General features: G+C 43.7%; 1 protein-coding gene across 1 annotated transcript in view; it reads left to right on the forward strand.

Annotated features, from left to right (window-relative positions):
• wdfy3 (WD repeat and FYVE domain containing 3) overlaps positions 1 to 22,279 on the forward strand; it is a 217,582-nt gene that overhangs the window by 86,059 nt on the left and 109,244 nt on the right. The window contains 2 exon segments of the mRNA XM_031829582.1: positions 7,284 to 7,524; positions 21,793 to 21,893. Of these exon segments, the coding sequence (XP_031685442.1) occupies positions 7,284 to 7,524; positions 21,793 to 21,893 (342 nt within the window).

Here is a 22,279-nt window from a genome sequence, read left to right on the forward strand (position 1 = left end):
CACACACATCTATACACACACACACACATCTATACACACACACACACACACACACACACACACATCTATACACACACACACACATCTATACACACACACACACACACACACACACATCTATACACACACACACACACACACATCTATACACACACACACACACACACACACACATCTACACACACACACAGTACCAGTCAAAAGTTTGGACACAGCTACTCATTTAAGGGTTTTTCTTTATTTTTACTATGTTCTACATTGCAGAATAATAGTGAAGACATCAAAACTATGAAATAACACATATGGAATCATGTAGTAACCAAAAAAGTGTTCAAACAAATCACAATACATTTTAGTTTCTTCAAGTAGCCACCGTTTGCCTTGATGACAGCTTTGCACACTCTTGGCATTCTCTCAACCAGCTTCACCTCAACCAGCTTTTCCAACAGTCTTGAAGGAGTTCCCACATATGCTGAGCACTTGTTGGCTGCTTTTCCTTCACTGTGGTCAAACTCATCCAAAACCATTTCAACTGGGTTGAGGTCAGGTGATTGTGGAGACGAGGTCATCTGATGCAGCACTCCATGACTCTCCTTCTTGGTCAAATAGCCCTTACACAGCCTGGAGATGTGTTGGGTCATTGTCCTGTTGAAAAACAAATGATAGTCCCACTAAGCGCAAACCAGATGGGACGGCGTTTCAATGCAGAATGCTGTGGTAGCCATGCTGGTTAAGTGTACCTTGAATTCTAAATAAATCACAGACAGTGGCACCAGTAAAGTCCATGCTTCACAGTGAGAACCACACATGCAGAGATCACCCGTTCACCTACTCTAATGTCCATTGCTTGTGTTTCTTGGCCCAAGGCAAGTCTCTTCTTCTTATTGGTGTCCTTTAGTAGTGATTTCTTTACAGCAATTTGACCATAAAGGCCAGATTCATGCAGTCTCCTCTGAACAGTTGATGTTGAGATGTGTCTGTTTCTTGAACTCTGTGAAGCATTTATTCGGGCTGCAATTTCTACAGGTAACTCTAATGAACTGATCCTCTGCAGCAGAGGTAACTCTGGGTCTTCCTTTCCAGTGGTGGTCCTCATGAGAGACAGTTTCATCATATCGCTTGATGGTTTTTGCGGTTGCACTTGAAGAAACTTTCAAAGTTTTTGAACATTTTCCTGATTGACTGACCTTCATGTCTTAAAGTAATGATGGACTGTCGTTTCTCTTTGCTTATTTGAGCTGTTCTTGCCATAATATGGACTTGGTATTTTACCTAATAGGGATATCTTCTGTATACCACCCCTACCTTGTTACAACACAACTGATTGGCTCAAACACATTTTTTAACTTTTAACAAGGCACAGCTATTAATTGAAATGCATTCCAGGTGACTACCCCATGAAGCTGGTTGAGAGAATGCCAAGAGTGTGCAAAGCTGTTTGTCGTTAAGGCAAAGGGTGGCTCCTTTGAAGAATCTCAAATATAAAATATATTTTGATTTGTTTAACACTTTTTTGGTTACTACATGATTCCATATGTGTTATTTCATAGTTTTGATTTCGTCACTAATATTGGGCTCCCAAGTAGCGCAGCGGTCTATAGCGCACGGTGCTAGAGGTGTCACTACAGATACCCTGGTTCGAATCCAGGCTGTATCACAGCCGGCCGTGATTGGGAGTCCCACAGGGCGGCGCACAATTGGCCCAGCGTCGTCCGGCTTTGGCCGGGGTAGGCCATCATTGTAAATATGAATTTGTTCTTAACTGACGTGGCTAGTTAAATAAAGATGAAATAAATTAATATATATCATTATTATATATATAATAATTCTACAATGTAGAAATAGTATATGAGTGAAATTGTTATTTGGCCTTACTGCTATCAGCCCATATAAATGCAGTGAATAACAGATTCACTGCATGGAACAACAGATCATTATAGATGCAGCGTAAGGCTTTATAGATGCAGAATGAGGCTTTAGAGATGCAGAATAAGGCATTATAGATGCAGAATAAGGCATTATAGATGCAGAATAAGGCTTTATAGATGCAGAATAAGGCATTATAGATGCAGAATAAGGCTTTATAGATGCAGAATAAGGCATTATAGATGCAGAATGAGGCTTTATAGATGCAGCGTAAGGCATTATAGATGCAGAATAAGGCATTATAGATGCAGAATAAGGCTTTATAGATGCAGAATAAGGCTTATAGATGCAGAATAAGGCATTATAGATGCAGAATAAGGCATTATAGATGCAGAATAAGGCATTATAGATGCAGAATGAGGCTTTATAGATGCAGCGTAAGGCATTATAGATGCAGAATAAGGCATTATAGATGCAGAATAAGGCATTATAGATGCAGAATAAGGCATTATAGATGCAGAATAAGGCATTATAGATGCAGAATAAGGCATTATAGATGCAGAATAAGGCATTATAGATGCAGAATAAGGCATTATAGATGCAGAATAAGGCATTATAGATGCAGAATAAGGCATTATAGATGCAGAATAAGGCATTATAGATGCAGAATAAGGCTTATAGATGCAGAATAAGGCATTATAGATGCAGAATAAGGCATTATAGATGCAGAATAAGGCATTATAGATGCAGAATGAGGCTTTATAGATGCAGCGTAAGGCATTATAGATGCAGAATAAGGCATTATAGATGCAGAATAAGGCATTATAGATGCAGAATAATGCATTATAGATGCAGAATGAGGCTTTATAGATGCAGCGTAAGGCATTATAGATGCAGAATAAGGCATTATAGATGCAGAATAAGGCATTATAGATGCAGAATAAGGCATTATAGATGCAGAATAAGGCTTTATAGATGCAGAATAAGGCTTTATAGATGCAGAATAAGGCTTTATAGATGCAGAATAAGGCTTTATAGATGCAGAATAATGCATTATAGATGCAGAATAAGGCATTATAGATGCAGAATAAGGCATTATAGATGCAGAATGAGGCTTTATAGATGCAGCGTAAGGCATTATAGATGCAGAATAAGGCTTTATAGATGCAGAATAAGGCATTATAGATGCAGAATAAGGCATTATAGATGCAGAATAAGGCATTATAGATGCAGAATAAGGCTTTATAGATGCAGAATAAGGCTTTATAGATGCAGAATAAGGCATTATAGATGCAGAATAAGGCATTATAGATGCAGAATAAGGCATTATAGATGCAGAATGAGGCTTTATAGATGCAGCGTAAGGCATTATAGATGCAGAATAAGGCATTATAGATGCAGAATAAGGCATTATAGATGCAGAATAATGCATTATAGATGCAGAATGAGGCTTTATAGATGCAGCGTAAGGCATTATAGATGCAGAATAAGGCATTATAGATGCAGAATAAGGCATTATAGATGCAGAATAATGCATTATAGATGTAGAATAAGGCTTTATAGATGCAGCGTAAGGCATTATAGATGCAGAATAAGGCATTATAGATGCAGAATAAGGCATTATAGATGCAGAATTTAGCATTATAGATGCAGCGTAAGGCATTATAGATGCAGAATAAGGCTTTATAGATGCAGAATAAGGCATTATAGATGCAGAATAAGGCATTATAGATGCAGAATAAGGCATTATAGATGCAGAATTTAGCATTATAGATGCAGCGTAAGGCATTATAGATGCAGAATAAGGCATTATAGATGCAGAATAAGGCATTATAGATGCAGAATAAGGCATTATAGATGCAGAATAAGGCTTTATAGATGCAGAATAAGGCTTTATAGATGCAGAATAAGGCTTTATAGATGCAGAATAAGGCTTTATAGATGCAGAATAAGGCTTTATAGATGCAGAATAAGGCTTTATAGATGCAGAATAAGGCATTATAGATGCAGAATAAGGCATTATAGATGCAGAATAAGGCATTATAGATGCAGAATAAGGCATTATAGATGCAGAATGAGGCTTTATAGATGCAGAATGAGGCTTTATAGATGCAGCGTAAGGCATTATAGATGCAGAATAAGGCTTTATAGATGCAGAATAAGGCTTTATAGATGCAGAATAAGGCTTTATAGATGCAGAATAAGGCTTTATAGATGCAGAATAAGTCTTTATAGATGCAGAATAAGGCTTTATAGATGCAGCGTAATGCATCATGTGTGCGTGCGTCATAGAAAGTGTTACCAGAAAGTTTTTCTGCAGGGCGAGATGGACCGGAGGAAAGACGTGCAGTTTGAAAAGGCCAACAAATTACTCCCAGCAAATTATTTTTCCTTTTATCCTCCTGCTGTTAGTTGATCCATTCGGTTGTATCCAGTCAGTTACTGTAGTGGAGAATAGATTGAGGGGTTTTTGCCAGGAGATGAGCTTTCTCTAGCTTTAATTGCCAGTGGAAATGACGTTCTGGAGACGGTAATCCTTCACGATGGAAGCTTATTGGAACGTTATTGAAATGTCGCTGCAACCTAAACCGACTGCGATATGTGGGCTGCTTCCTAGACCTTGACTAATCACCTTCAGATAATTACCTGAGGTGGATTTGTCCGTTAGTGCTGAGTGATTAAACTTAAATTTAATTTTGATCTTTCTGTTATTAAACAACTAATTGACTGACGTCGGTTCAGTTACTTATATATATATATATATATATATACATGTTTATTTTTTAGGCCAAGGCGCCATTTCTCTAGAGATACTGCCTGAGTAGAGATGATGACTTTAAGGAGAGCACAGAGATAACCTAGATGATCTGGCTGGCTGATACTGCCTGAGCAGAGATGATGACTTTAAGGAGAGCACAGAGATAACCTAGATGATCTGGCTGGCTGATATTGCCTGAGCAGAGATGATGACTTTAAGGAGAGCACAGAGATAACCTAGATGATCTGGCTGGCTGATACTGCCTGAGTAGAGATGATGACTTTAAGGAGAGCACAGAGATAACCTAGATGATCTGGCTGGCTGATACTGCCTGAGCAGAGATGATGACTTTAAGGAGAGCACAGAGAGAACCTAGATGATCTGGCTGGCTGATACTGCCTGAGCAGAGATGATGACTTTAAGGAGAGCACAGAGAGAACCTAGATGATCTGGCTGGCTGATACTGCCTGAGCAGAGATGATGACTTTAAGGAGAGCACAGAGAGAACCTAGATGATCTGGCTGGCTGATACTGCCTGAGTAGAGATGATGACTTTAAGGAGAGCACAGAGATAACCTAGATGATCTGGCTGGCTGATACTGCCTGAGCAGAGATGATGACTTTAAGGAGAGCACAGAGAGAACCTAGATGATCTGGCTGGCTGATATTGCCTGAGCAGAGATGATGACTTTAAGGAGAGCACAGAGATAACCTAGATGATCTGGCTGGCTGATACTGCCTGAGCAGAGATGATGACTTTAAGGAGAGCACAGAGAGAACCTAGATGATCTGGCTGGCTGATACTGCCTGAGCAGAGATGATGACTTTAAGGAGAGCACAGAGAGAACCTAGATGATCTGGCTGGCTGATACTGCCTGAGCAGAGATGATGACTTTAAGGAGAGCACAGAGAGAACCTAGATGATCTGGCTGGCTGATACTGCCTGAGCAGAGATGATGACTTTAAGGAGAGCACAGAGAGAACCTAGATGATCTGGCTGGCTGATATTGCCTGAGCAGAGATGATGACTTTGAGGAATGAACATGAATAAAGTAATGACATAAAAACTAAGTAATAGACACAACTGAAATATTTATTTCATAGTCATTTCCTGTTTCTCTATTGATGTCTACCCAATGTGGACCTGACAGAGACAATGGAACATTTTCAATGTTTTGGTAATTGAATGTTCACTATTTTTGGTCTTTGGAATTGCCATTAAAATGCTCTACAATCATTATAACGTAATGATTTCATAATGCATTTAATGCAACAACAAAACCACATTCGGGAAAAACATGTTTTTTTAAATAACCAAACCCAAACCGAAAGGACCTCAAAAAAGCACTAATCGCTCAGCACTAACTGCCATAAAAGTTAATGTCTTAACTATCTTAATTCCCAATTAGGCTCGATTTACAGCCTCTGGGTAATTTCATGTAAACTGCCAGTCTTGTCAAAGTATAACGGGAAAGCCTGAGTTTGTCAGACTAGACTATGTTTGATTAATGGTGTCTATTTAGTAAGGGAATGTTTGCAATGTGGGAATGGTTATTTAACTGTAACATCAATCTCTAAATTGTCCTTCCCTCACTGTAATGGGATATTTTCCAAATGAAAATTACCTCATTTTCTCTCAATAGCTAAACATGACATCCTTCCTCTACTCTCAGGCCCTGTTTCAATAGTCTATTAGTACCTCCTTCCTCTACTCTCAGGCCCGGTTTCAATAGTCTAATAGTAACTCCTTCCTCTACTCTCAGGCCTTGTTTCAATAGTCTAATAGTACCTCCTTCCTCTACTCTCAGGCCCTGTTTCAATAGTCTAATAGTACCTCCTTCCTCTATTCTCAGGCCCTGTTTCAATAGTCTAATAGTACCTCCTTCCTCTACTCCTAGGCCCTGTTTCAATAGTCTAATAGTACCTCCTTCCTCTACTCCTAGGCCCTGTTTCAATAGTCTAATAGTACCTCCTTCCTCTACTCCTAGGCCCTGTTTCAATAGTCTAATAGTACCTCCTTCCTCTATTCTCAGGCCCTGTTTCAATAGTCTAATAGTACCTCCTTCCTCTACTCTCAGGCCCTGTTTCAATAGTCTATTAGTACCTCCTTCCTCTACTCTCAGGCCCGGTTTCAATAGTCTATTAGTACCTCCTTCCTCTACTCTCAGGCCCGGTTTCAATAGTCTAATAGTAACTCCTTCCTCTACTCTCAGGCCTTGTTTCAATAGTCTAATAGTACCTCCTTCCTCTACTCTCAGGCCCTGTTTCAATAGTCTAATAGTACCTCCTTCCTCTATTCTCAGGCCCTGTTTCAATAGTCTAATAGTACCTCCTTCCTCTACTCCTAGGCCCTGTTTCAATAGTCTAATAGTACCTCCTTCCTCTACTCTCAGGCCCTGTTTCAATAGTCTAATAGTACCTCCTTCCTCTATTCTCAGGCCCTGTTTCAATAGTCTAATAGTACCTCCTTCCTCTACTCCTAGGCCCTGTTTCAATAGTCTAATAGTACCTCCTTCCTCTACTCCTAGGCCCTGTTTCAATAGTCTCATAGTACCTCCTTCCTCTACTCCCAGGCCCTGTTTCAATAGTCTAATAGTACCTCCTTCCTCTACTCTCAGGCCCTGTTTCAATAGTCTAATAGTACCTCCTTCCTCTACAGACTCTATGACTATATCGATGGAGGGCTGTTTTGGTCCCGACACCGTGTTCCCAGCGGCCGGTGAAGACAACAGTCAGTACCGGATCAGCCGTAGCCTGGTGCGCTCGGCCGAGGGGAGCACCGTGCCGCTCACACGCGTCAAGTGCCTGGTCTCCATGACAACGCCCCACGACATCCGCCTTCACGGCTCGGCCGTCACTCCAGCCTTCGTGGAGTTTGACACCTCGCTGGAGGGCTTTGGGTGAGAAGACACACACACACACAGACAGACACCACACCACACACCAGACACAGACACACAGACAGACACACACAGACACACACACACAGACATACACAGAGACATACACAGAGACAGAGACACACACACACAGACACACACATTTATTTTATTCACTGTTGTCACTGGTTGCAAAATGTTCCTATAATTCCCTGAGGTTTCCAGAAATCCCTCCCTGTTATTTCCTTCTGATTCTCTGAATCCTCCAACTGAGATTTCTGGCAAACTTGGGAATTTTGCGAAAGTTGTTAGAATATTGCGACCCCTTGCTGTCGTCACCTGCACTTTTGGGGTTATTCCTTTGGTTCTGTTGGTTCCACAAGACAGATTTCATCGTGCTTCTTTTGTTACCTTCAGTTTTCGTTATTACATTTTTTTTATTGTATATTATTTCTATCAGGAACACCTGTCTGTCACAGCAGGGAGGTTATTTATACCAGGAACACCTGTCTGTCACAGCAGGGAGGTTATTTATATCAGGAACACCTGTCTGTCACAGCAGGAAGGTTATTTATACCAGGAACACCTGTCTGTCACAGCAGGGAGGTTATTTCTATCAGGAACACCTGTCTGTCACAGCAGGGAGGTTATTTATACCAGGAACACCTGTCTGTCACAGCAGGGAGGTTATTTATATCAGGAACACCTGTCTGTCACAGCAGGGAGGTTATTTATACCAGGAACACCTGTCTGTCACAGCAGGGAGGTTATTTATATCAGGAACACCTGTCTGTCACAGCAGGGAGGTTATTTATATCAGGAACACCTGTCTGTCACAGCAGGGAGGTTATTTATATCCGGAACACCTGTCTGTCACAGCAGGGAGGTTATTTATACCAGGAACACCTGTCTGTCACAGCAGGGAGGTTATTTATATCCGGAACACCTGTCTGTCACAGCAGGGAGGTTATTTATATCAGGAACACCTGTCTGTCACAGCAGGGAGGTTATTTATATCAGGAACACCTGTCTGTCACAGCAGGGAGGTTATTTATATCCGGAACACCTGTCTGTCACAGCAGGGAGGTTATTTATATCAGGAACACCTGTCTCTGTCACAGCAGGGAGGTTATTTCTGTTAGGAACACCTGTCTGTCACAGCAGGGAGGTTATTTCTGTTAGGAACACCTGTCTGTCACAGCAGGGAGGTTATTTCTGTTAGGAACACCTGTCTGTCACAGCAGGGAGGTTATTTATGTCAGGAACACCTGTCTCTGTCACAGCAGGGAGGTTATTTATATCAGGAACACCTGTCTGTCACAGCAGGGAGGTTATTTCTATCAGGAACACCTGTCTGTCACAGCAGGGAGGTTATTCTCCCTCTCCTTTCTTTCATGCTGTTGAAATGTGTATAAAATTGGGCAGATTTTTTTTCTCAATAATACACACACACAGGCGGACTCTGACATGCGTACACACACACACACACACACACACACACACACACACACACACACACCAGTGGAGGGAGAAATCAGAGGACGGGGGGGGTCATTGTAATGGTTGTAATGGAAAAGTATAAAAACACATGGGTTCTCTCTGTTACCCGTTCTAGTAATCCTGGAGTTATTGACTCTTAACGGTTACCGCCACACAGTGATGTCATTTTGAATATAGAATAGCTGGATGCAGCTCAATCGCCTTCTTTCCGCCGATATAAAGTTGGCGTCTATTCCGTGGGCTTGTGAAAAGCTGTCTTTTTCTACACGAGAGGATCTGGACGAGGAAACGGTCACTAAATATAGTCTCTCTAAAACCAAGAACACTTTTGAGCTACAAACGGATAAAAATGAGACACTCACCAACACGACAGTGTGTCCGTGTGTTTGTGCTCAACGACATTCACAAGCTTTACAGCAGTCGTCTGTAAACTCTCTCTGTCGTGGGACAATCCTCATTTTGAAAAAAAAGAAAGTCTTAAGACCATATATATGTGGACGAGCAATGTTTATTTTAATTTTTTATTTCACCTTTATTTAACCAGGTAGGCCAGTTGAGAACACCTTTATTTAACCAGGTAGGCCAGATGAGAACACCTTTATTTAACCAGGTAGGCCAGTTGAGAACACCTATATTTAACCAGGTAGGCCAGTTGAGAACACCTTTATTTAACCAGGTAGGCCAGATGAGAACACCTTTATTTAACCAGGTAGGCCAGTTGAGAACACCTTTATTTAACCATGTAGGCCAGTTGAGAACACCTTTATTTAACCAGGTAGGCCAGATGAGAACACCTTCATTTAACCAGGTAGGCCAGTTGAGAACAAGTGCTCACTTACAACTGCGACCTGACCAAGATAAAGCAAAGTGGTGCGACACAAACAACAACACAGAGTTACACATAAACAAACATACAGTCAGTAACACAATAGAAAAGAAAAATGGAAAGATCTATGTACAGTTTGTGTAAATGTAGAAGAGTAGGGAGGTAAGGCAATAAAATAATTACAATTTAGCATTAACACTGGAGTGATAGATGTGCAGATGATGATGTGCAAGTAGAGATACTGGGGTGCAAAAGAGCAAGAAGATAAATAACAATATGGGGATGAGATCGGCCAAAGGAGGAATTGGCTTTGGTGGTCACCAGTGAAATATACCTGCTGGAGCGCGTGCTACGGGTGGGTGCTGCTATGGTGACCAGTTAGCTGAGATAAGGCGGGGCTTTACCTAGCAAAGACTTATAGATAACCTGGAGCCAGTGGGTTTGGCAACGAATATGTAGCGATGGCCAGCCAACTAGAGCATACAGGTCGCAGTGATAGGTAGTATATGGGGCTTTGGTGACAAACGGATGGCACTGTGATAGACTGCATCCAGTTTGCTGAGTAGAGTGTTGGAGGCTATTTTATAGATTACATCGGCGAAGTCAAGGATCGGTAGGATAGTCTGTTTTACGAGGGTATGTTTGGCAGCATGAGTGAAGGATGCTTTGTTGCGAAATAGGAAGCCAATTCTAGATTTAATTTTGGACTGGAGATGCTTAATGTGAGTCTGGAAGGAGAGCTACAGTTTAACCAGACACCTAGGTATTTGTAGTTGTCCACATATTCTAAGTCAGAACCATCCAGAGTAGTGATGCTAGTCGGGCGGGCAGGTGCGGGCAGCGATCGGTTGAAGAGCATGCATTTAGTTTTACTAGCATTTAAGAGCAATTGGAGGCCACGGAAGGAGTGTTGTATGGCATTGAAGCTTGTTTGGAGGTTTGTGAACACAGTGTCCAAAGAAGTGTCAGAAGTATACAGAATGGTGTCGTCTGCGTAGAGGTGGCTCAGAGATTCACCAGCAGCAAGAGCGACATCATTGATATATACAGAGAAAAGAGTCGGCCGAGAATTGAACCCTGTGGCACCCCCATAGAGACTGCCAGAGGTCCGTACAACAGGCCCTCCGATTTGACACACTGAACTCTGTCTGAGAAGTAGTTGGTGAACCATGCGAGGCAGTCATCTGAGAAACAAAGGCTATTGAGTCTGCTGATGAGAATGCGGTGATTGACAGAGTCGAAAGCCTTGGCCAGGTTGATGAATACGGCTGCACAGTACTGTCTTTTATCTATGGCGGTTATGATATTGTTTAGGACCTTGAGCGTGGCTGAGGTGCACCCATGACCAGCTCTGAAGCCAGATTGCATAGCGGAGAAGGTACGGTGGGATTCGAAATGGTCGGTGATCTGTTTGTTAACTTGGCTTTCGAAGACCTTAGAAAGGAAGAGTAAGATAGATATAGGTCTGTAACAGTTTGGGTCTAGCGTGTCTCCCCCTTTGAAGAGGGGGATGACCGCGGCAGCTTTCCAATCTTTGGAGCTGTTGGCCGGGGAAGGGGTAGCCAGGTGGAAAGCATTGCCAGCCGTGGAAAAATGCTTATTGAAATGATCGATTATCGTAGGTGTTTCCTAGCTTCAGTGCAGTGGGCATCTGGGAGGAGGAGCCCTTTTTTTCCATGGACTTTACAGTATCCCAAAACTTTTTGTAATTAGCGTTACAGGTGTGTGTATTGGTTCCTGACTTCCCTGAAAAGTTGCATAATGCGGGGGCTATTCGATGCTAATGCAGGACACCACAGGATGTTTTTGTGCTGGTCAAGGGCAGTCAAGTGTGGAGTCGAGGGCTATATCTGTTCTTTTTGAATGGGGCATGCTTATTTGAGATGGTGAGGAAAGCACTTTTAAAGAGCAACCAGGCATCCTCTACTGACGGGATGAGGTCAATATCCTTCCAGGTCGATTAGAAAGGCCTGCTCGCTGAAGTGTTTTAGGGAGCGTTTGACAGTGACCCATTACGGACGCAGGCAATGAGGCAGTGATCGCTGAGATCCTGGTTGAAGATGGCGGAGGTGTATTGAGAGGGCAGGTTGGTCAGGATGGTATCTAAGAGGGTGGTTACGAATTTAGGGTTGTACCTGGTAGGTTCCTTGATAATTTGTGTGAGATTGAGGGCATCTTGCTTAGATTGTAGGACGGCCGAGGTGTTAAGTATATCCCAGTTTAGGTAACCTAAAAGTGCGAACTCTGAAGATAGATAGGGGCAATCAATTCACATATGGTGTCCAGGGCACAGCTGTGGGCTGACAGGGGTCTATAGCAAGCAGCAACGGTGAGAGACTTGTTTCTGGAAAGGTGGATTTTGGAAGTAGAAGCTCAAACTGTTTGGGCACAGACCTGGATAATATGACAGAACTCTGCAGACTATCTATGCAGTAGATTTCAACTCCGCCCCCTTTGGCAGTTCTATCTTGTCGGAAATGTTGTAGTTGGGGATGGAAATGGCAGGATTCAGACACGGCTAGGCGGTAATACATCCCAACAGGATGCTTTCAATTGTGCATCTGTAAAAAGTTGAGGGTTTTAGGTGACAAGCCAAATTTCTTTAGCCTCCTGAGGTTGAAGAGGCTCTGTTGTGCCTTCTTCACCACACTGTCTGTGTGGGTGGTCCATTTCAAATCAAATCAAATTTTATTTGTCACATACACATGGTTAGCAGATGTTAATGTGAGTGTAGCGAAATGCTTGTGCTTCTAGTTCCGACAATGCAGTAATAACGAACAAGTAATCTAACTAACAATTCCAAAACACTACTGTCTTATACACAGTGTAAGGGGATAAAGAATATGTACATAAGGATATATGAATGAGTGATGGTACAGAGCAGCATAGGCAAGATACAGTAGATGATATCGAGTACAGTATATACATATGAGATGAGTATGTAAACCAAGTGGCATAGTTAAAGTGGCTAGTGATACATGTATTACATAAGGATGCAGTCGATGATATAGAGTACAGTATCTACGTATGCATATGAGATGAATAATGTAGGGTAAGTAACATTATATAAGGTAGCATTGTTTAAAGTGGCTAGTGATATATTTACATCATTTCCCATCAATTCCCATTATTAAAGTGGCTGGAGTAGAGTCAGTGTCATTGACAGTGTGTTGGCAGTAGCCACTCAATGTTAGTGGTGGCTGTTTAACAGTCTGATGGCCTTGAGATAGAAGCTGTTTTTCAGTCTCTCGGTCCCAGCTTTGATGCACCTGTACTGACCTCGCCTTCTGGATGACAGCGGGGTGAACAGGCAGTGGCTCGGGTGGTTGATGTCCTTGATGATCTTTATGGCCTTCCTGTAGCATCGGGTGTTGTAGGTGTCCTGGAGGGCAGGTAGTTTGCCCCCGGTGATGCGTTGTGCAGACCTCACTACCCTCTGGAGAGCCTTACGGTTGAGGGCGGTGCAGTTGCCATACCAGGCGGTGATACAGCCCGCCAGGATGCTCTCGATTGTGCATCTGTAGAAGTTTGTGAGTGCTTTTGGTGACAAGTCGAATTTCTTCAGCCTCCTGAGGTTGAAGAGGCGCTGCTGCGCCTTCCTCACGATGCTGTCTGTGTGAGTGGACCAATTCAGTTTGTCTGTGATGTGTATGCCGAGAAACATACCCTCTCCACTACTGTTCCATCGATGTGGATGGGGGGGTGTTCCCTCTGCTGTTTCCTGAAGTCCACAATCATCTCCTTAGTTTTGTTGACGTTGAGTGTGAGGTTATTTTCCTGACACCACACTCCGAGGGCCCTCACCTCCTCCCTGTAGGCCGTCTCGTCGTTGTTGGTAATCAAGCCTACCACTGTTGTGTCGTCCGCAAACTTGATGATTGAGTTGGAGGCGTGCGTGGCCACGCAGTCGTGGGTGAACAGGGAGTACAGGAGAGGGCTCAGAATGCACCCTTGTGGGGCCCCAGTGTTGAGGATCAGCGGGGAGGAGATGTTGTAGCCTACCCTCACCACCTGGGGCGGCCCGTCAGGAAGTCCAGTACCCAGTTGCACAGGGCGGGGTCGAGACCCATGGTCTCGAGCTTGATGACGAGCTTGGAGGGTACTATGGTGTTGAATGCCGAGCTGTAGTCGATGAACAGCATTCTCACATAGGTATTCCTCTTGTCCAGATGGGTTAGTGCAGTGTGCAGTGTGGTTGAGATTGCATCATCTGTGGACCTATTTGGGCGGTAAGCAAATTGGAGTGGGTCTAGGGTGTCAGGTAGGGTGGAGGTGATATGGTCCTTGACTAGTCTCTCAAAGCACTTCATGATGACGGATGTGAGTGCTACGGGGCGGTAGTCGTTTAGCTCAGTTACCTTAGCTTTCTTGGGAACAGGAACAATGGTGGCCCTCTTGAAGCATGTGGGAACAGCAGACTGGTATAGGGATTGATTGAATATGTCCGTAAACACACCGGCCAGCTGGTCTGCGCATGCTCTGAGGGCGCGGCTGGGGATGCCGTCTGGGCCTGCAGCCTTGCGAGGGTTAACACGTTTAAATGTCTTACTCACTTCGGCTGCAGTGAAGGAGAGACCGCATGTTTTCGTTGCAGGCCGTGTCAGTGGCACTGTATTGTCCTCAAAGCGGGCAAAAAAGTTATTTAGTCTGCCTGGGAGCAAGACATCCTGGTCCGTGACTGGGCTGGGTTTCTTCCTGTAGTCCGTGATTGACTGTAGACCCTGCCACATGCCTCTTGTGTCTGAGCCGTTGAATTGAGATTCTACTTTGTCTCTGTACTGGCGCTTAGCTTGTTTGATAGCCTTGCGGAGGGAATAGCTGCACTGTTTGTATTCAGTCATGTTACCAGACACCTTGCCCTGATTAAAAGCAGTGGTTCGCGCTTTCAGTTTCACGCGAATGCTGCCATCAATCCACGGTTTCTGGTTAGGGAATGTTTTAATCGTTGCTATGGGAACGACATCTTCAACGCACGTTCTAATGAACTCGCACACCGAATCAGCGTATTCGTCAATGTTGTTGTCTGACGCAATACGAAACATCTCCCAGTCCACGTGATGGAAGCAGTCTTGGAGTGTGGAGTCAGCTTGGTCAGACCAGCGTTGGACAGACCTCAGCGTGGGAGCTTCTTGTTTTAGTTTCTGTCTGTAGGCAGGGATCAACAAAATGGAGTCGTGGTCAGCTTTTCCGAAAGGGGGGCGGGCAGGGCCTTATATGCGTCGCGGAAGTTAGAGTAACAATGATCCAGGGTCTTTCCACCCCTGGTTGCGCAATCGATATGCTGATAAAATTTAGGGAGTCTTGTTTTCAGATTAGCCTTGTTAAAATCTCCAGCTACAATGAATGCAGCCTCCGGATAAATCGTTTCCAGTTTGCAGAGAGTTAAATAAAGTTCGTTCAGAGCCATCGATGTGTCTGCTTGGGGGGGGATATATACGGCTGTGATTATAATCGAAGAGAATTCTCTTGGTAGATAATGCGGTCTACATTTGATTGTGAGGAATTCTAAATCAGGTGAACAGAAGGATTTGAGTTCCTGTATGTTTCTTTCATCACACCATGTCACGTTAGTCATAAGGCATACGCCCCCGCCCCTCTTCTTACCAGAAAGATGTTTGTTTCTGTCGGCGCGATGCGTGGAGAAACCCGCTGGCTGCACCGCTTCGGATAGCGTCTCTCCAGTTAGCCATGTTTCCGTGAAGCAGAGAACGTTACAGTCTCTGATGTCCCTCTGGAATGCTACCCTTGCTCGGATTTCATCAACCTTGTTGTCAAGAGACTGGACATTGGCAAGAAGAATGCTAGGGAGTGGTGCACGGTGTGCCCGTCTCCGGAGTCTGACCAGAAGACCGCTTCGTTTCCCTCTTTTTTCTGAGTAGTTTTTTTGGGTCGCTGCATCTAATCCACTCCGTTGCACTGGTTGTAAGGCAGAACACAGGATCCGCATCGCGAAAAACATATTCTTGGTCGTACTGATGGTGAGTTGACGCTGATCTTATATTCAGTAGTTCTTCTCGGCTGTATGTAATGAAACCTAAGATGACCTGGGGTACTAGTGTAAGAAATAACACGTAAAAAAACAAAAAACTGCATAGTTTCCTAGGAACGCGAAGCGAGGTGGCCATCTCTGTCGGCGCCGGAAGTACATGAACCAGTTTGTCAGTGAGGTGAACGTCGAGAAGGAACTTGAAGCTTTCCACCTTCTCCAATGACCGAGAGTCTTAGTAGTGCGAGTAAGACAGTCAACATGTTGATAGAATTTCAGTCCTCCAGATTTGCTTTGTTAAAATCCCCAGCTCACATAAATGCAGCCTCAGGATATGTGGTTTACAGTTTGCATCAAGTCCAGTGAAGTTCTTTGAGGGCTGCCGAGGTTTCGGCTTGAGGTGGGATGTACACGGTCTTGACGGTGACGGAGGAGAATTCTCTTGGGAGATAATATGGTCGGCATTTAATTGTGACGTATTCTTGGTCAGGTGAACAAAATGACTCAAGTTTCTGTATATGCCTAGAATTACACCAAGAGTCATTAATCATTAAACCCTGCTCTTCTGCTTCCCGGAGAGATATTTATTCCTGTCTGCGTGATGTACTGCGAATCCTGCTGGCTTTACTGACTCCGACAGAGTGTCCCGAGAGATCCATGTTTCCGTGAAACAAAGTATGTTACAGGCCCCGATGTATCTCTGGAAAGAAATCCTTGCTCTAAGCTCATCAACTTTGTTATCCAAAGGCTGAACATTAGCGAGTAATATACTCGGAAGCGGTGGGGGGGGGGGGGGTGCGGGCCTCGAGTGCCTCTCCTCCCCTGTTGATGTTTTGGGTCGGCCTCTGGAATAAGTTCAATTGCTCACAGGAGCTGCTTCGGGGAAGTCGTATTCCTGGTCGTAGTTCTGGTGAGTTACAGCCGCTTTAATATCCAAATGTTCTTCCCGGCTGTATGTAATGACACAAAGCATTTCCTGATTATGTAAGAAATAGTACATAAAAATAAAAAAAATACTACAACGTTTTCTCTGAGCTAGTTGTGATGCTGCCATCTCCGTCAGCGCCGTTGGTTACTCTTCCCCAGATCTGTGCCTCGACACATTCCTGTCTCTGAGCTATACGGGCAATTCCTTTGACGTCATGGCTTGGTTTTTTACTCTGTCAACTATGGGACCTTATATAGACAGGTGTGTTCCTTTTCAAATCATGTCCAATCAGTTGAACTTACCACAGGTGGATTCCAATCAAATGTATCAATAGAAACAGGAAACAGGAAACAACTGAGCTGAATTATGAGTCTCAAATCAAAGGGTCTGAATACTTATAAGGTATTTCTGTTTTTAAATATTTTATTAAGTTGGAAAAATTTATAAAAACCTGTTTTCATTTTGTCATTATGTAGTATTATGTGTAGATTGATGTGGACATGATTTTTTATTTAAAAAAAATCAATTTTAGAATAAGGCTGTAACGTAACAACATGTGGAAGAAGGAAAAAAGGGTCTAAATACTTCCTCTGTACTTCCTACATGATAGAGTGCTTGCTTTGTTATCCCTGTGGTTTGTTGCTGCTCGCTATTATTATGATTGTTATTATTTATTTCTATGGTTAAAGTCATCCAGTCCAACCCCATCTCCATCCCGCTGTGCCCAGCTGCGTCAGAATAGTACATGTTGTCTCTGGAAGCAAACAGGCACTGTCCCACTTTTGTTCAACACAAACGCACACGAGACTATCCACACCGCGCACACACCCTTTCCCCTCTACCCCATCTGTCACTATGAAATATTAATACCCCAGCCCCTATTAGGACCCATCCCCCAACACACACACACAGCTGGCTCATATAGGGAAAGTTCTGGGGCAGCTGGTAGGTTGGTACTAAATGGTTGGGGCGTCATTAACTGGTCTGTCACAACACACACGGGACCAGTCGGTGTGTGTAAATAGGGAGTACAAACTTGTGTGTGTGTGTGTGTATTCAAGAGACACTGTTGTTTCTGTAGATAGGATAGCGATGGTTATTAGCAAACCACAGAGGAGGGAGGGGCCCAGGGGCCTCATTTAGAAACCGTGCGTCTACCATAAGCCGCCTCCAATGTCGCTTTAGAGAATTTGGCAGTACATCCAACGTGCCTCACAACTGCAGACCCACGTGTAAGTAACCACGGCAGCCCAGGACCTCAACATCCGACTTCTTTATTGGCTGTTTCGTCTGAGACCAGCTACCCAAACAGCTGATGAAACTGTGAGTTTTCTGTCAGAAACCGTATCAGGGAAGCTCATCAGCGTGCCCGTCGTCCTCACCAGGATCTTGACCTGACTGCAGTTCGGCGTCATAACCTACTTCAGTGGCCAAAATGCTGACCTTCGATGGTCACTGGCACGCTGAAGAAGTGTGCTTTTCACGGATGAATCCTGGTTTCAACTGTACCGGGCAGATGGCAGACAGCGTGTATGGCGTTGTGTAGGCGAACGGTTTACTGATGTCAACATTGTGAACAGAGTGCCTCATGGTGGAGGTGGGGTTATAGTATAAGCTACGGACAACGAACACAATTGCATTTTATCAATGGAAATTTGAATGCACGGAGATACCATGAGGAGATCCTGAGGCCCATTGTTGTCGTGCCATTCATCCACCTCCATCACCTCATGTTTCAGCATAATAATGCACGGTCCCATGTCGCAAGGATCTGTACACAATTCCTGGAAGCGGAAAATGTCCCAGTTCTTCCGTGGCCTGCATACTCACCAGACATGTCACCCAATGAGCATGTTTGGGATGCTCTGGATAAACGTGTACGACAGCATGTTCCAGTTCCTGCCAATATCCAGCAACTTCGCAAAGCCATTAAATATCAACTCTGAAGGATATCGCTCTGCATGAGGCAAATGGTGGTCACACCAGATACTGACTGGTTTTCATGAGGTAAATGGTGGTCACACCAGATACTGACTGGTTTTCTGATCCACGCCTCTGCATCTATGACCAACAGATGCATGTCAAATCCATAGATTAGGGCTTAATGAATGTATCCTTATCTGAATGGTAACTGTGTCTATATTTTTGTTCAATGTAGTTGCGTTTTTTTTTAACCCCTTTTTTCCCTCCAATTGGTAGTTACAGTCTTGTCTCATCGCTGCAACTCCCGTACGAACTCGGGAGAGGTGAAGGTCAAGAGCCATGCGTCCTCAGAAACACAACTCAACTCAACTGCTTCTTGACACAATGCCCGCTTAACCCGGAAGCCAGACACACCAATGTGTCGGAGGAAACACCGTACACCTGGTGACCTGGTCAGCATGCACTGCACCCAGCCCACCACAGGAGTCGGTAGTGAGTGATGAGACAAGGATATCTTTACCAGCCAAACCCTCCCTAACCCGGACGACGCTGGGCCAATTGCGCGTCGCCCCATGGGGGCCTCCCGGTCGCGGCCGGCTATGACAGAGCCTGGACTCAAACACAGAATCTCTGGTGGCACAGCTAGCACTGCGATGCAGTACCTTAGACAACTGCGCCATCCTTGCGTTTTTTAAAATAATTATAAATAGGCATCTATTTCCTAGGCTAATATTTTTTTTACATTTCCATGATCAACAGACTTACATTGTAGTGTGTCAGCAGACAAAGTTTCACTGCTTCATATAAATGAGAGGGAAAAAGTCAATGCTGGGGTTTTAGGCTGGGTTTCTGTACAGCACTTTGAGATATCAGCTGATGTACGAAGGGCTATATAAATAAATTTGATTTGATTTGAATGCAAAAACAGTAGGCCCTATTCAATTCAAACAATCTTTTTTTTTACAGATCCACAACAATTTGCAATCGGTTTTTGTTGTTGTCTTTCATTAAAAAAAATTGTCTGCCAGATAGACTTATAGCAAATGTCACTGCAAAGTTTAACATTCTGCCCCCCCCTCACCCCCCCAAAGACATTTGGTCACGTTCGCCATCGCTATTTCCTGTAGAAAACTGCTTAATTCCAATACTTCCGAAGTGCAAACAAGGGTGTTATTGTCACCTTAAAAGGTGAATGATGGGATGGGGGGGGGGGTTCAGTTTGTATGCTCATTCACAGTTTCAGGACAGGTCTGATTATAACAGGGAACATGACAGGTTTAGAAATAAAAAAACTGTCCGTATGTTGTCTTTAAAAAAAAAAAAAAACGCTAATATTTATGTGGTTATAAATGAGGCCCTGGTATTTTTTGTGTTTTCCAATTCCATTACTGCTCTTTTAATACTTTAATAGTTTTACTCTTTTACTTCATCAGAACAGAACGCTGCTTTTCATGTTTAGGTTAAATGTTAAGCTCATGTTTTACATTCGGCTTACAAATTGACACCGTTCCTTTCATTCTTCCTCGAGATTTTTTCAGAGGGTAGACCATAAATCCCCAAAGTGGGTATTCAGGGTGACGACGACAACAACAATGTTTTCATGTTGAGAGAGAGAGAAAGAACAGATAGCTCAGGGATGGGCAACTAAACTCACTAAACTCATGAGGGGTCTGCAGTGGCTTGTGGGTCTGCAGTGGCTTGTGGGTCTGCAGTGGCTTGTGGGTCTGCAGTGGCTTGTGGGTCTGCAGTGGCTTGTGGGTCTGCGTACCCACATCCATACCCACACATGCAGTCAGAGACGGCCCGAGTCTAAGTCTGTTGAGGGGGACCCCCTTGCGAGCAAAACATTTCAGTGGCCCTCCCTCTTGACAGCGGAGAGAGAAAAATGCATTTATTAGAGTTCATTTCCTGCAATTCTACACATTTTGCAACAGAGAGGAAAAATGGTGGAGTTTTAAAGCACAAGTATGTTGCATTTCTAAAGCTAGCCTACAAAACCCTCGGGTTGCCAGTCGTCCCATCCCTGAGCCTGCTGATAGGTCCAGGTTGAGAGAAAATAACAACTAGCCAAGGTCTAGGAGTCTTACTTAGTCACATGTTTCTTAGAAGCTAAGATCCTGTCATTGACTTTGTAACGTCAGTGATTTACTGTGAAGAAAAAGAGTTCCGTCTATTCTCTTTTTTGTTCTGTCTCCACTAGCGGTAATAAAGCTCGGAGTTGTGAAGCAAACATGACAGCTCTTCTTTTTCTTTGTTGGATGTAGTTAGTGTCAAACTAAATCGAGGTTGGAACTGGGGGCGAATTCATTTTGGCGTGTAAAAATATATATATATATATTTTTTTTTAAAGATGAATTTAAGAATTTTACTTTTGTGGTTTCCCCACGTGACTTTTTTTCCATTTCCATACCTACTTATAATGACAGTTAAAACAGCCTATTCATAATGCTCCCTCTAGATTATATATTACACTGAGTGGACAAAACATTAAGTACGCCTGCCCTTTCCTTGACATAGACTGACCAGGTGAAAGCTATGATCCCTTATTGATGTCACTTGTTAAATCCACTTCAATCAGTGTAGATGAAGGGGAGGAGACGGGTTAAAGAAGGACTTTTAAGCCTTGAGACAATTGAGACATGGATTGTGTATGTGTGTCATTCAGAGGGTGACTGGGCAAGACAAAATATTGAAGTGCCTTTGAACGGGGGGGGTATGGTAGTAGGTGCCAGGCACACCGGTTTGTGTGAAGAACTGCAACGCTGCTGAGTTTTTCATGCTCAACAGTTTCCCGTGTGTATCAAGAACGGTCCACCACCCAAAGGACATTTAGTCACCTCGACACAACTGTGGGAAACATTGAAGTCAACATGGCCCGGGATCCCTGTGGAACGATTTCAACACCTTGTAGAGTCCATGTCCCCGACCAATTGAGGCTGTTTTTTATTAATTTTGATTTAACCTTTATTTAACTAGGCAAGTCAGTTCAAAACAAATCTTATTTACAATGACGGCCTGTTATGAGGGCAAATTAATATTCTTAATGTTTTTTACCCTCTGTGTACTGTGTATCAGATTATATTAGATTTAGTAATTTAATGTACTGTATGTTCCACTTGTCTCTAGGTGTCTGTTCCAGCCAAGCCTGGCTCCTCACAACGCTCCCTCTAACAATGCCAACACAGGAGGAGTCAGTGATGGAGCCGTGGTCTCTGGGATTGGAGCAGGTCAGTGTCACTACATCCTAAACTTAGCCTAGGTTACATCCTCTAGCTAGCAGGTCAGTGTCACTACAACCTAAATGTAGCCTAGGTTACATCCCCTAGCTAGCAGGTCGGTGTCACTACAACCTAAACGTAGCCTAGGTTACATCCTCTAGCTAGCAGGTCAGTGTCACTACATCCTAAACTTAGCCTAGGTTACATCCTCTATCTAGCTAGCAGGTCGGTGTCACTACAACCTAAACGTAGCCTAGGTTACATCCCCTAGCTAGCAAGTCGGTGTCACTACAACCTAAACGTAGCCTAGGTTACATCCTCTAGCTAGCAGGTCAATATCACTACAACCTAAACGTAGCCTAGGTTACATCCCCTAGCTAGCAAGTCGGTGTCAC

The sequence above is a fragment of the Oncorhynchus kisutch genome, linkage group LG8 (genome assembly GCF_002021735.2).
Source record: "Oncorhynchus kisutch isolate 150728-3 linkage group LG8, Okis_V2, whole genome shotgun sequence".
Taxonomy (NCBI): Eukaryota; Metazoa; Chordata; class Actinopteri; order Salmoniformes; family Salmonidae; genus Oncorhynchus; species Oncorhynchus kisutch.